Below are 17522 nucleotides of genomic sequence, written 5' to 3'. Positions count from 1 at the left end.
TGAGCAATAAATGCTGGTCTTGCCAGCAATGCCCACATCCCATGAATGGATTTTTAAAGAAGTGTTCACTCACATTTATTTCAGCTACCTGATCTGTTTCCTTACTCATAACAACTAGATCTAGCAATGCCTCGCCACTTGTAGGCATACAACATACTGCTTGAGGGAGGAGTCCTGCACTCGCTTTAGGAATTCTATTCCCTTTTTTCCACTTACTCCCTCCCAGTCCCAATCAATGAGTAATTAATAGCTTCTAGAACAACAGTTTTGTTGTTTGTAATTATTTCCTTGGTCTGTCTACAGATTTCCTCTTCCATTTCCCTTCCACAATTACTGGTCCTGCAGTTCAATCCCACTAATATAATAATGTCTTTTTTATTTCTGATTTCTAGCCATATTGACTCTAATGTAAATGGATATGATATGATTGGGATTACGGAAACATGGCTCCAGGATGACCAAGGCTGGGAACCCAACATCCAGGGGTATTCAATATTCAGGAAAGACAGGCGAAAAGGAGGTGGGGTAGCATTGCTGGTTAAAGAGGAGATTGACGCAATAGTAAGGAAGGATATTAGCTCTGATGATGTGGAATCTGTATGGGTAGAGCTGAGAAATACCAAGGGGCAGAAAACGTTGGTGGGAGTTGTATACAGACCCCTGTGGTAAACCACTGTTATACCTGCCTGTGTGGGTGTTTGTATTCCACTGTGTACATGTCTGTACATGCCTCGGCTGACTCCTCCCACGAGTCCAGGTATAAAGGTGACTGCTCCACAGTCCCTCTGTATTCTGGACTGGTCGACCACTCGAGGCACACCTTCATTCTCTTGTTAATAAAAGCCTGTTAGTTACTCGCTTAACCTCAGTCTTTTGAGTAATTGATAGCGCATCAATTTTATTAACAAGATTTTTTTATAATGGAGAAGATCCTCACACCAGCATGCCTGGACTTAGACCATCGGGAGGCGGACACATCCACCAAGTTTGCTCACTGGCTTAGGTGCTTTGAAAGATTCCTGATCGCCTCCGCTGCAACGGTCAAATCGGATGAGGACAAACTGGATGTCCTGACCTCCAAAGTGAACCACCGAGCGTACTCGGTCATCCAGGACGCGACCTCGTACACGGCTGCTCTCAAGCTCCTCAAGGACCGGTACACGCGCCCAGTGAACGAGGTGTACGCCAGGCACCTCCTGGGGAGTCGTAAACAACAACCTGGGGAATCGACCAAGGAATACCTTCAGGCACTGTCTGTGCTTGGCCGGGCCTGTGGTTGTAAGGATGTAAAGGCCGCCGTGTACACAGAGGAACTTATCCGGGACGCTTTTGTAGCGGGCCACAGGTCCAATTACACCTGACAGCGACTGTTGGAGCAGAGTGACCTCGACCTCAACAAGGCCTCTGAACTCGCACTATCATTGGACGCAGCCTACCGGGGCATGGATGCCTACTCCTCTGCACCGTGGACGCCGCGGGGAACGACAGCCTGGGACACGGTAGGACCGTCTCATAGCGCCGTGCCACCCCAGCCACATCCCAGCAACGGCCCAACTACCGCAGCAGTGTCCCAAGGCCAGAAATGCTACTTCTGTGGCCAGGCCAAACACCCCAGACCAAACGCCCGGCGAAAAATGCGATCTGCGGGAAGAAGGGACATTACGCCAGCGTCTGCAGGGCCAAAGCCACCCCGAACCCCAGCAGCGCCGCGTGCGGGCCGCCATCTTGGGCCTCCCCAGCCATGTGCGAACCACCGGAGCAGCAGCCATTTTGGACGCCTCCAGCCACATGGGGGTCATGGACGACGCCAGCCGGGATGCAGCAGGCCCCCAACACCGCCTCATCTGATACCCGCAGCGACTCACCGACCCCTACGCTGGCCTCCGTTACGCTGGACCAAGCGAGACCGCACCAACTGGCCCGGTCCACAATGGACATTAGGGTAAATGGTCACGAAACAACCTGCTTTTTTGACTCTGGGAGCACGGAGAGCTTCATCCACCCCGACACGGTGCGGCGTTGCTCTCTCCCAGTCCTGCCTGCGCACCAGCGGATTTCTATGGCCTCCGAGTCCCAGTTGGGGGACATTGGCGGCTACTGCGTGGTGACACTCTTAGTAGACGGGACTGTGTACGATAATTTTAAACTTCTGGTCCTGCCCCACCTCTGCGCTGCCGTTCTACTGGGGTTAGATTTTCAGTGCCACCTTAAAAGTGTTACGATGGCGTACGGTGGACCCCTCCCCCCACTCACAGTCCGCAGCCAGCAGCTTCCAAACTGCCCGCCGCGCACCAGGTGCAACCTCTCCGCACTGAGTCACCCCGCCCCCCCCCCCCCCCCCACTGTTTGCTAACCTCACCCCCGACTGTAAGCCCATCGCCACAAAGAGCAGGCGATACAGTGCCGGGGACAGGGTTTTCATTAAAACCGAAGTGGAGCGGCTCCTGAAGGAGGGGATTATTGAGGGCAGCACCAGCCCCTGGCGAGCCCAGGTTGTGGTCGTTAAGACCGGCGAGAAGCAGCGCCTGGTCATCGACTACAGCCAGACAATAAATCGCTACACCCTGCTGGACGCTTACCCACTCCCCCGCATAGCTGATATGGTCAACCAGATCGCGCAGTACCGCGTCTTCTCGACCATTGACCTGAAATCAGCGTACCACCAGCTCCCTATCCGCCCTGAGGACCGCCAGTATACTGCCTTTGAGGCAAACGGCCGCCTCTATCACTTCCTTAGGGTTCCCTTTGGCGTCACCAACGGGGTCTCCGTCTTCCAAAGGGAGATGGACCGGATGGTCGATCAAAATGCGTTGCAGGCCACTTTCCCATATCTGGACAATGTGACCATCTGCGGCCATGACTTGCAGGACCATGACGCAAACCTCGAAAAATTCCTCTGCACCGCCCAACTCCTGAACCTGACGTATAACAAGGAGAAGTGTATATTCCGCACAACCCGCCTCGCCATCCTTGGCTGTGTTGTGGAACACTGAGTCATCGGTCCCGACCCCGACCGGATGCGTCCCCTTATGGAACCCCCACTACCTCAAGGCCCGGAAGAGGTGCCTAGGGTTTTTCTCCTATTACGCCCAGTGGGTCCCCTACTATGCGGACAAGGCCCGTCCGCTGATCAAGTCCACCTCTTTTCCCTTGACGGCAGAGGCCCGCTTAGCCTTCCACTGTATCAAGGAAGACATTGCCAAAGCCACCATGCACGCAGTGGACGAATCCATCCCCTTCCAGGTGGAAAGCGACGCGTCCGACTTTGCCCTGGCCGCTACCCTTAATCAGGCGGGGGGACCCGTGGCCTTCTTTTCACGAACCCTCCAGGGCCTGGAGACCAGACACTCCGCTGTTGAGAAGGAGGCCCAGGCTATTGTGGAGGCTGTGCGTCATTGGAGGCACTACCTAGCCGGAAAACGATTTACCCTGCTCACTGACCAGCGTTCAGTTGCTTTTATGTTTAACAGCAAGCAGAGGGGCAAAATCAAAAACGACAAGATCTTGAGGTGGAGAATCGAACTTTCCACCTACAATTACGAGATCTTGTACCGGCCCGGGAAGCTCAATGAACCCCCGGATGCTCTATCGCGTGGCACCTGCGCCAGCGCGCAGATCGATAGACTGCGGGCCCTCCACAATGACCTCTGTCACCCGGGGGTCACCAGGTTCTTCCACTTCATCAAGGCCCGCAACCTGCCTTACTCCATTGAGGAGGTCAGGACCATGACCAGGAACTGCCAAGTCTGCGCCGAGTGCAAACCGCACTTTTATAGACCAGACAGGGCTCACCTGATAAAAGCCACTCGCCCCTTCGAGCGCCTGAGTGTTGATTTTAAAGGGCCTCTCCCCTCCTCCGACTGCAATGTGTACTTCCTCAACATTATTGATGAGTACTCCCGTTTCCCGTTCGCCATCCCCTGCCCGGACATGACCAGTGCCACGGTCATTAAATGTCTGAACGACCTCTTCACCCTGTTCGGTTTCCCCAGCTATATCCATAGCGACCGGGGCTCATCGTTTATGAGCGACGAACTCCGCCAGTACCTGCTCGCTAGGGGTATTGCCACAAGCAGGACCACCAGTTACAACCCCCGGGGGAACGGACAGGTGGAAAGAGAGAATGCGACAGTTTGGAAGGCCGCCCTGCTAGCCTTAAAGTCTAGGGGCCTTCCGACCTCCCGCTGGCAGGATGTGCTCCCCGATGCGCTCCACTCTATTCGGTCACTGCTCTGCACTGCCACTAACGCCACCCCTCATGAGAAAATGTTTGTCTTCCCAAGGAAGTCCACATCGGGGACATCGCTACCGCCATGGCTGACGTCCCCAGGGCCGGTCCTACTGAGAAGACACGTGAGGACCCATAAAACGGACCTCCTGGTCGAGAGGGTCGACCTCCTCCACGCCAACCCCCAGTATGCTTACATTGCGTACCCGGACGGGCGGGAGGACACAGTCTCCATACGAGACCTCGCACCCTCAGGAGCCCCAGTAACCCACTACCCACTACCACCCCCCCCCCCCCCACGATCCAATATCCCACCCCAGCAGACGGCACGCCTGGGCCCCGCGACCCGCTCGACACCCACGAGGACTACACACCAGTGCCCCAGCCTACACGGGACTCGACGCCGGAAGCTTCACTACCCCTGCCGTCGCCACGTCGATCACAGCGGCAGACAGGACCTCCGGAGAGACTCCAATACACAAACTTTTAATACACTTCACCCTGCCGGACTCATTTTTAAACAAGGGGTGAATGTGGTAAACCACTGTTATACCTGCCTGTGTGGGTGTTTGTATTCCACTGTGTACATGTCTGTACATGCCTCGGCTGACTCCTTCCACGAGTCCAGGTATAAAGGTGACTGCTCCACAGTCCCTCTGTATTCTGGACTGGTCGACCACTCGAGGCACACCTTCATTCTCTTGTTAATAAAAGCCTGTTAGTTACTCGCTTAACCTCAGTCTTTTGAGTAATTGATAGCGCATCAACCCCCAAACAGTAATGCCGAGGTTGGGGATGGCATTAAACGGGAAATTGGAGACGTGTGCAATAAGGGCACAGTGGTTATCATGGGTGACTTTAACCTACATATAGATTGGGCTAACCAAATTAGTAACAATACTGTGGAGGAGGAATTCCTGGAGTGTTTACGGGATGGTTTCCTGGGCCAATATGTCGAGGAACCAACAATAGATCAGGCCATCTTAGACTGGGTATTATGTAATGAGAGGATTAATTAGCAATCTTGTGCGAGGTCCCTTGGGGCGGAGCAATCATAATATGATAGAATTCTTCATTAAGATGGAGAGTGAAGTAGTTGACTCAGAGACTGGGGTCCTGAATTTAAATAAAGGAAACTATGATGGTATGAGGTGCGAGTTGGGTAGGATGGATTGGGGAATGTTACTTAAAGGGTTGACGGTTGATGGTTGATGGGCAGTGGCAAACATTTAAAGATCACATGGATGAACTACAGAATTTGTTCATCCCTGTTTGGCATAAAAATAAAACAAAAAAGGTGACTCAACCATGGCTAACAAGGGAAATTAGGGATATCATAAGATCCAAGGAGAGGAGATATAAATTGGCCAGAAAAAGCAGCAAACCTGAGGATTGGGAGCAGTTTAGGATTCAGCAAAGGATGACAAAGGGATTAATTAAGACGGGGGAAATAGAGTATGAGAGTAAACTTGCAGGGAACATAAACACTGACTGTAAAAGCTTCTATAGATATTTGAAGAGAAAAAGATTGGTGAAGTCAAGCATAGGTCCCTTGCAGTCAGAATCAGGGGAATTTATAATGGGGAACAAAGAAATGGCCGACCAATTAAATACATAATTTGGTTCTGCCTTCACAAAGGAGGACACAAATAACCTCCCAGAGATGTCGGGGAACATAGGGTCTAATGAGAGGGAGGAACTGAATGAAATCAGTATTGGTAGGGAAATGGTGTTAGGGAAATTGACGAGATTGAAGGCCGATAAGTCCCCAGGGCCTGATAATCTACATCCTAGGGTACTTAAGGAAGTGGCCCTAGAAATAGTAGATGCATTGCTGGTCATCTTCCAAAATTCTATAGATTCTGGAACAGTTCCCATGGATTTGAGGGTAGCTAATGTTACTCCACTATTCAAAAAGGTGGTAGAGAGAAAACGGGGAATTATAGACCGGTAAACCTGACATCGGTAGTGGAGAAAATGCTAGAGTCCATTATAAAAGATGTAATAGCAGAGCACTTGGAAAACAGTGACAGGATCGGACAAAGTCAACATGGATTTACAAAAGGTAAATCGTGCTTGACTAATCTACTGGAATTTTTTGAGGATGTAACTGGTAGAATAAATAAGGGAGCACCAGTGGATGTGGTGTATTTTGACTTTCAGAAGGCTTTCGATAAGGTCCCGCATAAGAGATTAGCGTGTAAAGTTAAAACACATGGGATTGGGGGCAAGGTACTGACTTGGATAGAGAACTGGCTGGCAGACAGGAAGCAAAGAGCTGGAATAAACGGGTCTTTTTCCGAGTGGCAGGCAGTGACTAGTGGGGTACCGCAGGGATCGGTGCTAGGTCCCCAGCTATTCACAATATATATTAATGATCTAGACGAGGAAACTAGATGTAGTATCTCCAAGTTTGCAGACGACACAAAGCTGGGTGGGCGTGTGTGCTGTGAGGAGTATGCCGAGAAACTCCAGTATGATTTGGACAGGTTGGGTGATTGGGTAGATGTATGGCAGATGCAGTATAATGTGGATAAATGCAAGGTTATCCACTTTGGTGGCAAAAACAGGAAGGCAGATTATTATCTGAATGGCAATAGATTGGGAGATGGGAAAGTGTAACGAGACTTGGGTGTCCTTGTGCACCAGTTGCTGAAGGTAAGCATGCAGGTGCAGCAGGCGGTTAAGAAGGCAAATGGTATGTTGGCCTTCATAGCGAGAGGGTTTGAGTACAAGAACAAGGATGTCTTACTGCAGTTGTACAGGGCCTTGGTGAGACCACACCTTGAGTATTGTGTGCAGTTTTGGTCGCCTTATCTGAGGAAGGATGTTCTTGCCATGGACTGAGTGCAGGGAAGATTCACCAGACTGATACATGGGATGGCAGGAATGACATGGCAGGAATGACGTATGAGGAGAGATTGGGTCAATTGGGCTTATACTCGCTGGAGTTTAGAAGAATGAGAGGGGATCTCATTGAAACTTATAAAATTCTAATAGGACTGGACAGACTAGATGCAGGAAGGATGTTCCCAATGGTGGGGGAGTCCAAAACCAGGGGTCACAGCCTAAAGATAAGGTGTAAGCCATTTAGGACTGAGATGAGGAGGAATTTCTTCACCCAGAGCGTGGTGGACCTGTGGAATTCTCTACCACAGAAGGCAGTTGAGGCCAATTCATTCTTAAATATATTCAAGGAGTAGTTAGATATATTTCTTAAGGCTAAAGGGATATGGGGAGAAGGCAGGGACAGGGTACTGAGTTTGGATGATCAGCCATGATCTCATTGAATGGCAGAGCAGGCTCGCGTGGCCGAATGACCTATTCCTGCTCCTACCTTCTATGTTTCTATGACTCTGTCTGGACCTCTTTGTGTACATCAGTCCTGTCCAATATTGTTACTCCTACTTTCTTATTAATCTGCTTGCCCTAAAAATATATTAGCAGAAAGGATAGCAAGCAGAAGAAATAAAAGAAATTCAAATCAACCAGCTAGAAGAAAAGACCAAGATAAAGGAATGAGGTGTGAACTTAGCCAAAAAAAAAAAGTAAAAGCAGTAGTGTCAAATGAGGACAATCAAAAAAATAAAATAAAGTGCATGTACTGCAATGCTTAGAATGTGAGAAATAAACTCAATTTATTCCACTACTGTCCAGTTTGCAGCCAAGTTTCTGTTGGTGCTGTTACGCCAATATCTTCCTATTGCATACTTGCTTCTAATTCCTTCAGTTTATTTCTCACATTCTGAGCATTGCAGTACATGCACTTTATCTTTTTTTTTGTCCTCATTTGACACTACTGCTTTTCCTTTTTTTTTGGTTAAGTTCACACCTTGTTCCTTTATCTCGGTCTTTTCTTCTAGCTGGTCGATTTACTTTTCTTTCTTCTGCTTGCTGTCCTTTTTGCAAAATTATTTTTTATTTGTATATTTACCTCATCTATTTCTACTTTTTTTTAATATTTACTATTTCTGATTTGCTTCTATTTTCTCTCTTTTTCCTAGTTTAAATCTCTCTCCAGTTTCCTATCTATTCATTTTACCAGTTCATTAGTTTCATTAGTTCCCTTTTTATTCAGCTGTAGCTCATCCTTGAGGCATAGCTCCTTAACCTGCTTCCTAATCTCCTCAAATCCTTTTGCAGGACATTAGGCCTTTCCTTTCCTATATTGACTTCCACATGAACCATGAAGGCTGTCCGATTTCCTTTGCCTTCCATATTTGTCAGTCTTTCTGAAATATCGCTCACCCTAGCAACAGAGCATCTGGATTCCAAAATTGTGATACTCTAATTATTGAATCTCCTATCATAGAGTCATAGAGTTATACAGCACAGAAAGAGGCTCTTCGGCCCATCGCGTCTGCGCCGGCCATCAAGCCCTGTCTAATCTAATCCCATTTTCCAGCATTTGGTCCGTAGCCTTGTATGCTATGGCATTTCAAGTGCTCATCCAAATGTTTCTTGAATGTTGTGAGGGTTCCTGCCTCTACCACCCTTTCAGGCAGTGAGTTCCAGATTCCAACCACCATCTGGGTGAAAAAGTTTTTCCTCAAATCCCCTCTAAACCTCCTGCCCCTTACTTTGAATCTATGCCCCCTTGTTATTGACCCCTCTACTAAGGGGAAAAGTTCCTTTCTATCTACCCTATCTATGCCTTTCATAATTTTGTACACCTCAATCAGGTCCCCCCTCAGTCTTCTCTGCTCCAAGGAAAACAACCCCAGCCTGTCCAGTCTTTCTTCATAGCTGAAGTGCTCCAGGCCAGGTAACATCCTGGTAAATCTCCTCTGCACCCTCTCCAAAGCAATCACGTCCTTCCTATAGTGTGGCGACCAGAACTGCACACAGTACTCCAGCTGTGACCTTACCAGCGTTTTGTACAGCTCCATCATAACCTCCCTGCTCTTGCCTTCATTAGCCGAGGCATAGAATATAAGTATCCCATATGCCTTAACCACCTTATCCACCTGTTCTGCTGCCTTCAGGGATCTATGTACATGCACACCAAGGTCCCTCTGATCGTCTGTCTTTCCTAGGGTCTTACCATTCATTGTGTATTCCCTTGCCTTGTTAGTCCGTCCAAAATGCATCACCTCGCACTTTTCAGGATCGATAGATTTCTGACTAATAAGGGCATCAAGGGATCTGGCGATAAGGCAGGTGAATGGAATTGAGGCAGAAGATCAGCCATGATCTCATTGAATGGCGGAGCAGGCTCGAAGGGCCGAATGACCTACTCCTGCTCCTATTTCTTATGGGCTGTAACTGACATTAATTTATTGAACAGACTGTAACAATAAATAGCAGTAATATACATTCATTCTATGTGGGCTGGCAAGGCCGGCATTTATTGTCCACCTCTAGTTACCTCGAGAAGGTCTTTTTGAACTGCTGTAGTATGGTTTGATACGACTGTGTGGCTTGCTTCTAAGCCACTTGGGAGGGCAATTAAAAGTCAACCATATTGCTTTGGGACTGGAGTCATATAAAGACCGGACCAGTTATGAACGGTAGCTTTCCGTTCTCCAAGCAACATGTAAAAACCAAACTGGTTCATTATAACAATCCGACAGTTTCATGGTCACTTTTACCTCTACCAGTTTTTTAGTTCCAGATTTTTTTTTTAAACTGAATTCAAATTCTCAAACTACTGTGATGGGTTTTGAACTCACATTCTCTGGATTTTTGGTCCAGTCCTCCATATTACTAGTCCTGTAACATAACCACTACACTACCATATCTTTTTTATAATTACTGTAAATATTACTGTGCTAGCTTTTGAAATCATAGAAACAGTTAACTGGTTCGCAACCTGTACACTGAAGTATAGATTTTCTAATTTGTTATTTTTGCAGATATTTTCTTGTATCGTCAGTGGTTGGGTGTAACTAGCCTGATCTCTTAAGTTGCAGACCAACTCTTAATTTGAACAGTTGAAGCTAATTAAATATTGCGAAACAGTCACTGAGGCTTTTGAATTTGAAGAATTGTCAGCTAATTTCAAAAGGAGCTGTCCATCATGTGCATCATTGAACATGTCAGAGTTGTTTGTGTTTGAATTTCATGATTTGGCTCAGTCTGAAATTTTCTACATGAAGACCAAACCAACTAGTTGCCCTTACAGCATTGTATTGAGTTAAGCTGGGGACACAATTCTGAATGCAACTGATTTATAAGTCCTTATGTATTGTGACTGGATTAAAAGAACCATTGCCAAGCTAAAACTAGGGAAAATGCTTGTTTTTGTCACAATGAGTAGTTCCCCTTTGGCTAGGGATAGCAAAAGCTTGTTTCATCTGGTAGCCTTTGGGGAGCATTGCTTAGTTTTCTTCTGGCATCAAAGACGTAGCCAAACACTACTAATTGTGAGGAGACCCCTTCTTTGGCTCCTGAGCAAATACAATAGCTATCAATACTTTTTAATGTTAAAGTAGTCTGGAGCCTGAATTGTGTTAAATTTTGTGCTTTGTCCTTCAGCTTCCTTCTGAATTATAAGCAAGAGAGTCTAGAAAACTGTAGATTACCAGCCAGAGGTAACAATCAAGGCAGATGGCATGCACAGAGTTGATTCCACCTTGTCATAACCCCTCTGTGGTGGTTTTTCTTGTGGTGTTCACAGGGGTTGAAACCATTTAAAACTACCTGCCACTAGACAGAAGTCTTGTACCATTGGTCATTCCAGATTTTAGTTGTGGTAAGGATAGCTCAAGGCTCTGTCAGTGATAGAGATTCTAACAAACTGCTTTTTGGGATTCCTCATTGAGATTTCTTTGGACCTGAATATATGTAAACTCCTGGCCTTCCTCCTATGTAGCCAGTTAATGCATCTCATTGTAGTAATGACAGATGGACCACCACACATGGTTTACTGTCGACTAAGGCACTACAGAAAATAGCTCAGTCTAGGAAAATTATGTACACTCTTAACCTGAATCAGAAGAAGTTTTTTGAAGAAGAAATCTGGTCTCTTTTCTGGCATTCTTTTAATGGCTGGCCAGCACAACAGCAACACCCTTTACATAGCTTAGGCTCAATATGAGAGGGGCATTCCTCAACCCACCTGACTCTAGTAATTCATAAGCCACGCTGACGCAACAAAAACCTCCAAGACACAGCAGCAGACCTTAATGTTAATACTGCTCCCCAGAATCACACTCGGGGGGTCATTTGCAGGATACTTTTTGCAGTTCAATTACTATTGCACAGTTAATCATTCTCCATTAAGGAAATACTTGATTATATTCGTACTCTGGTATTTCCACAACATCTTCATTGAGCCTTTTTCTAGATATACAAGTAGTGAAACAATGGCAGATGACATTTACTGCACATAGGAAGAAAAATGAACAACATGTGTAATCTATGAATTGTTCTGAAATATCTGAACATGAAGTTGAGATATTCCAAGGGTGTTCGGAGACTCAATAATCAACATGTCCAACCACTGAAGCACAACAATTAATAAAGCAAGCTGGATGCTTGACTATATAGCCAAAAACAGTAGAGTGCAAGTCAAAGGAAGTCATGCTCCAACTGTATAGTGCTCTGGACAGAACACACCCTAGTGTACTATGTCCAGTTGTAGTCACTGTGATGGCAACATTCAAACCCTGAAGGCAGTACACGGAAGAGCAATGAGATTCATCACTAGAGTCAAAGGTCTGATGAAATGGGAAATAGTTTAGTATTTCCCCCCCTGATATATGAACAGCATGCCACTTTAAAGAAATCAGTTATTGAGGTACAGAGGAAAATCCCCATTCCATTGTTGCTTCACCAGTATAAGTTTGCTTGACCAATAGTGATCAGGTGTGTCTCATTTGCTAAAGTTAACGTAAACTTGTCAAAATGATTGCAGTTTTCCACTGTCCAACAGTTGCTACACTTCAAAAGTAATTCATTTTATTTGAAGCACTTTGAGATGTTTCCCAGAGATGTGATAAGATGCTAGCTACATCTAGGTCTTTTTCCTTATTGAAGAACTGTAGAATCCATGAGTTCTTTAAGTGACACTGACCATTATTTGGTGTTGGTATATACCATCTAACAGTCATATAGCACAGAATCATTCTTGCTAGATTATTTGATTAATTTAGTAAATTGAAAACATACAGAGAGAGTTGCTTACAGGGAATATCACTCCTACAGGAGTCACTTTGGTTCATTACTAAAGCAACAAAATTTCAAGTGAAATACAAGTTAGCTCTAGTTATCACAAGTCAGCATACTTGTGTACCATTATTGGAAAAATAAAAATGTGCATTTTCTTGATTGAAGAAGTTATCTGTTTTCTGAACTTGAACTTTTATGTAACATTGTCTGCTAACACTGGTATTTGTAAGTTACATTTTTAATTTTTGTGTGTCTAGGTATCGAATATGATGCCAAAAAAGAGGAATTGCAGCTTCAAGAGATCAAGCAGACAGAATTACAAAGAATTGAAGAAGCTAAGCAAAAGGTTGCTGACAAAGGTATAGTAAACTGATTTGGTGTATCTTTCTTTCATCAGCACCTCATTTGTATTTTTTTATCAGCAAATGTCAACATCATACAATAAAAAGAGCAGAGAAATAAAAGAATACAGTGTAAAGAAGATTGATGTCCTATTGGTAAATGTCAATGTGAACCTGCATATACATCTTCACTTGTATAATTCTTGCTCATGTACTTAACTTCAATATATTTGTATATGAAGATTTTGGGAAGGTGGAGGTAATATAGAGGAAAAGACATTCACTCGAGATTTGAGGTATCGTACATCAAATAGTGACTCTGTTCTGAAGAAGGGTTTGAATTCAAAAGGTTGACTATTTGTTCACTCCACAGATGCTGATTAACCTGGTGTGTGTTTCATGCCTTTTCTGTTTTTGTTTCAGATTTCCAACAGTTGCATTGTCTTAATTTTTATTAGTTAAATTGGCTGTTTTCTCAAGTATGAAAATAGAAAATGCTGGAAATACTCAGCAGGTCAGCAGCATCTGTGGAGAGAGAAACAGTGTTAACGAAAGGTCATCGATCTGAAACATTAACTCTGGTTTTTCTCTCTTCACAGATGCTGCCTTTCCAGCATTTTATATTTCAGATTTTCAGTATCTGCAGTATTTTGCTTTTGTATTAGTGTTTTCTTAAGTAGATGATCTGAATAGGATGCCACTTTAGGGGTGCAGGGAAATTTTCTTTTCCATTGTATAAAATTACCTAAAATACTGTCCTTTTATGAAATTTATTTCTTGATGATTGTGATTTTTTTTTCACTACGGAAGAAACAACAATCGTTAGAAAATTCTTCCCCACTCTGCTGCCTGTGGGATCTTAATTTATTTTCTGGTGCTGACCAGGCTGAGATCAGTGAACTCAATACATACCAGGGATTCAATCTGCAGCATTCCTGCTTTTTATGGATCAGAACAATTTATCCATTGAGCCATTGGGAAATCACCACAGAAGTTTTCTAAACAACAACAACAACTTGTATATTTATATAGTGCCTTTTAACCTAATAAAACATCCCAAGGCGCTTCATTGGAGCGTTAGAAGATGAAAAAAATTGACACCGAGCCACATAAGGAGAAATTAGGGCAGATGACCAAAAGCTTGCTCAAAGAGAGAGGTTTTAAGAAGCGTCTTAAAGGAAGAAAAAGCAGTAGAGAGGTTTAGGGAGGGAATTCCAGAGCTTAGGGCCTAGGCAGCTGAAGACACGGCTACCAATGATTGAGCGATTTATAATCGGGGATGCTCAAGAGGGCAGAATTAGGGCAGCGGCGATATTGTGGGTGTGGGGGGTGGTGGTGTGGTACTGGAGGAGATTAGCGATAGGGAGGGGCGAGGCCATGGAGGGATTTGAAAACAAGGATGAGAATTTTAAAATCAAGGAGTTGCTTAACCGGGAGCCAGTGTAGGTCAGCGAGCACAGGGGTGATGGGTGAATGGGACTTGGTGTGAGTTAGAACACTGGCAGCCGTGTTTTGGATGAGCTCAGGTTTATGTGGGGTAGAATGCGAGAGTGCATTGGGATAGTCAAGTCTAGAGGTAACAAAGGCATGGATGCGGGCTTCAGCAGCGGATGAGGGCTTCAGCAGCAGATGAGGCGGGGCGGTCGACAGGCAATGTTAGAGGTGGAAATAGGCAGTCTTAGTTATGCTGCGGATATGTGGTCAGAAGCTCATTTCAGGGTCAGATATGACGCCAAGGTTGCCAACAGTGTCGTTCAGCCTCAGACATTTGCTAGGGAGAGGGATGGAGTTGATGGCTAGGGAACGGAGTCTGTGGCGGGGACAGAAGACAATCGCTTCAGTCTTCCCAATATTTAATTGGAGAAAATTTCTGCTCATCCAGTACTGGATGTTGGACAAGCTGTCTGACAATTTAGAGACCGCAGAGGGGTCGAGAGAATTAGTGGTGAGGTAGAGCTGGGTGTCGTCAGTGTACACGTTGAAAATGACGCTGTGTTTTTGGATGATGTCGCCAAGGGGCAGCATGTAGATGAGAAATAGGAGGGGGCCAAGGATAGATCTTTGGGAGACACCAGAGGTAAAGATGCAGGAGCGGGAAGAGAAGCCATTGCAGGTGATTCTCTGACTACGGTTAGATAGACAAGAATGGAACCAGAAGAGTGCAGTCCCACCCAGTTGGACGAAGGTGGAGAGGTGTTGGAGGAGGATGGAGTGGTCAACCATGTCAAAGGCTGCAGAGATGAGGTGGGATAGTTTACCTTTGTCACAGTCACAAAGGATATCATTTGTGACTTTGAGAGCCATTTCAGTACTGTGGCAGAGGCAGAAACCTGATTTGGAGGGATTCAAACATGGAGTTGCGGGAAAGATTGGTACGGATTTGGGAGGCCACAACACGTTCAGGGACTTTGGAAAGGAAAGGGAGATTGGAGATGGGGTGATAGTTTGCAAGGAAATTTGGATTTAAAAGTGTTAAGGCTTTGAAGCTGCTTCTCTGATGCTGCAATGCTTTGACAGTTAATGAAGCAAAACTCATAGGAATATGAAAGTAACCTTTATGTTGGGGAATATATCCCAATATCTGGTTTTGTAACGAGCTGTCGAAAAAGGTTGAGAATAAAAATGTGACCAGTTAAGAACTGCAAAGCATACTAAAGCTCTGTAGTAACATCGAGAGTCTTTAAGTTGTACACCCTGTACTTAGATTTTATCAAATTTACAGCTCTAAGCTTTTTACGTTTTTAGTTGCAAGCTGACCTAAATGTTGATTGAAGCTACACATTGAGATAGTAACTTTTTAATTCATTTTCTGAGTATGCACTTGCGACACCTAACATTGCCTGCCGCATATTGGAAAGTAGTGGACATTTCTCTCAATTTTCTGATGATGGATGAGATTCTTTCCCGCCAGCAAATACGCAGAAAATTTAGGAGGTAGTTTCAATGCATACATGGAGGGAAAAAATGAAGTATAGTGATATCTACTGCTATTAAAATTGAACTTCAATTTTACAGAAAATCCAAAAGAAGAAAAGCAAGACACATTCATTGAAAAGTTAATTACTCAGGTTATTAAGAATTTGCAGGTCAAAATTACCAACATCCATATCCGTTATGAGGATGATGTGAGTACTTAATTCCTTTTTATGCTTAACTTAGATTCTATCCTTTCAAGATGTATTATTTGTTTCTCTTGCAGATGTGCTTTTAAAAATGTGTATAATTTTTTCCAAGACACTTAATTGCAGAAAGAAAGACATTAATGTTGAAAATGCAGTGTCTTTTCAGTGGTATGTGAGCTGGTGCAAATATTGTAATGATTTAATTGGTTATTATAGTGATCAATTGTGACTATGCCCTCCAATTTCCCTCATCCCATATCTTCTCACTGGAAGAGACAGTAGGCTCCACTTGGCACCTTTCTGCTTGATGCAGTTCAGACCAGGGACTCTTGAGCAGGACCTAAACCTGCATCTGTTGTTGCTTCACGTCACTGGCCTGTTCAGCTGAGCTTACTGCCCATTTTCTGATGATGGGTGAAAGATTCAGTGACTGACTACTCATAGTTCTGAGCCTGAGGTGTGTTATGTTTTTTTAAAGTCCTTTGGAGTTTTTCTTTCCCTGCTATGCAATAGGTTGAGAAGTTCCCATTGACAAAATATTGCGAAGGAAGCATGAGAGTCCCTAAATGAGTGAGTACATTTTATAAAAAAGAGGGAAGCTCTATTTCATAAGTAATGTATGTTGATTTGCTTTCCAGTTTGTAACAGAAGGCTAAATTCCTCACCCCTGACTGAGATTTCCAAAAAGCTTCTTTGGCAACATGATCTAAAGAATTGCCATATTAATAAGCTAGGAGGCAATTTTTTTAGTACGCTTACTGGTGCTAGCTTCTTACTGAGTAGGTATACGAGCACTAGGCTCTGCATTAATTCTCATAATCTTAACACAAGTTATCTGAGCGCATCTTTTACTTGGATGAAAAAATAGCGTAAAATTCAGAAATTTTAGAAACCACACCTTTCATCACATTACTTTGCACACAATATAAAGAAAAAGACTGATTTCCCACCTAGAATCATATGGATTTTGTGGCCAGCGACGAAGGAATGCAACTCGCTGACAGCTGCCCACAAAGTTTTCTCAGGTTCTTAAGCGAAGACTTGTTCTAATCCAGCATCTGATCCAGTGTGGCACCTATTACAGGGCATCTGTGGCGTCTTGTGAGCAGGTAAAGAAACAGCGAGGCTCTTCAACCAATCAGATTGAAGAATTGAGCCATGCAGAGTCTAAACCAGGAAGTGTAAATTAAATTTAAATCATGTACAGAAAGTGAAATAAAGATTAGGAAAGACAGATGGGATTGAGAGAGAGCTAAGAGACACAGAAAAATTTAAATCTCAAACACTAATTAACTTCTGAAGGAATGAGACTCCATACTTGTAAAGTTCAAATTTTCAGGGCCAGAGAGGTTGTTTGGCAGTAATTATCACATATCACGCCATTAAAAATTCACTTACACCTGAATGCACCATCCCTAACTTTTTCTGGCATCTTTAGTGGGGAGCTATTGGGCACGTACCCCAACTTCACACCATTGCATTGATCTCAGTGCCAAGTTTATTGGCGAGAAGTGGGGTATCTCTGACAGCAACTTCCAGATTTCTGCGTTTAACTGCACATGTGCAGACGCTAAAAGTTGTTGTCCGATTTACTTTGTTATAACGGTGAGTGGTGTTGGCTTCACCGTAATCCTTAATGCAAAATCCAGGCCATGAATTATTCATTGATACAGTCATAATTTTAGAAAGAGAAAATGTTGGGATGTGTGATTCAAACTT

At 44.6% G+C, this 17522-nt stretch overlaps 1 protein-coding gene across 6 annotated transcripts in view; it reads left to right on the top strand.

The window, feature by feature from the left end:
• Positions 1-17522, top strand: part of vps13a (vacuolar protein sorting 13 homolog A) — a 631135-nt gene that overhangs the window by 89388 nt on the left and 524225 nt on the right. For all 6 annotated transcript variants that reach the window (XM_085985825.1, XM_085985842.1, XM_085985834.1 and 3 more), the window contains exons 5-6: positions 12598-12699; positions 15697-15806. In XM_085985825.1, the coding sequence (XP_085841951.1) occupies positions 12598-12699; positions 15697-15806 (212 nt within the window). The remainder of the gene's footprint in view (positions 1-12597; positions 12700-15696; positions 15807-17522) is intronic.

Source organism: Somniosus microcephalus, chromosome 1 (genome assembly GCF_052327205.1).
Source record: "Somniosus microcephalus isolate GS21.2 chromosome 1, FLI_Smic_1.0, whole genome shotgun sequence".
NCBI lineage: Eukaryota > Metazoa > Chordata > Chondrichthyes > Squaliformes > Somniosidae > Somniosus > Somniosus microcephalus.
The sequence above is the reverse complement of the archived record's forward strand: the minus strand, read 5'-3'. Positions and strand labels throughout refer to the sequence as shown.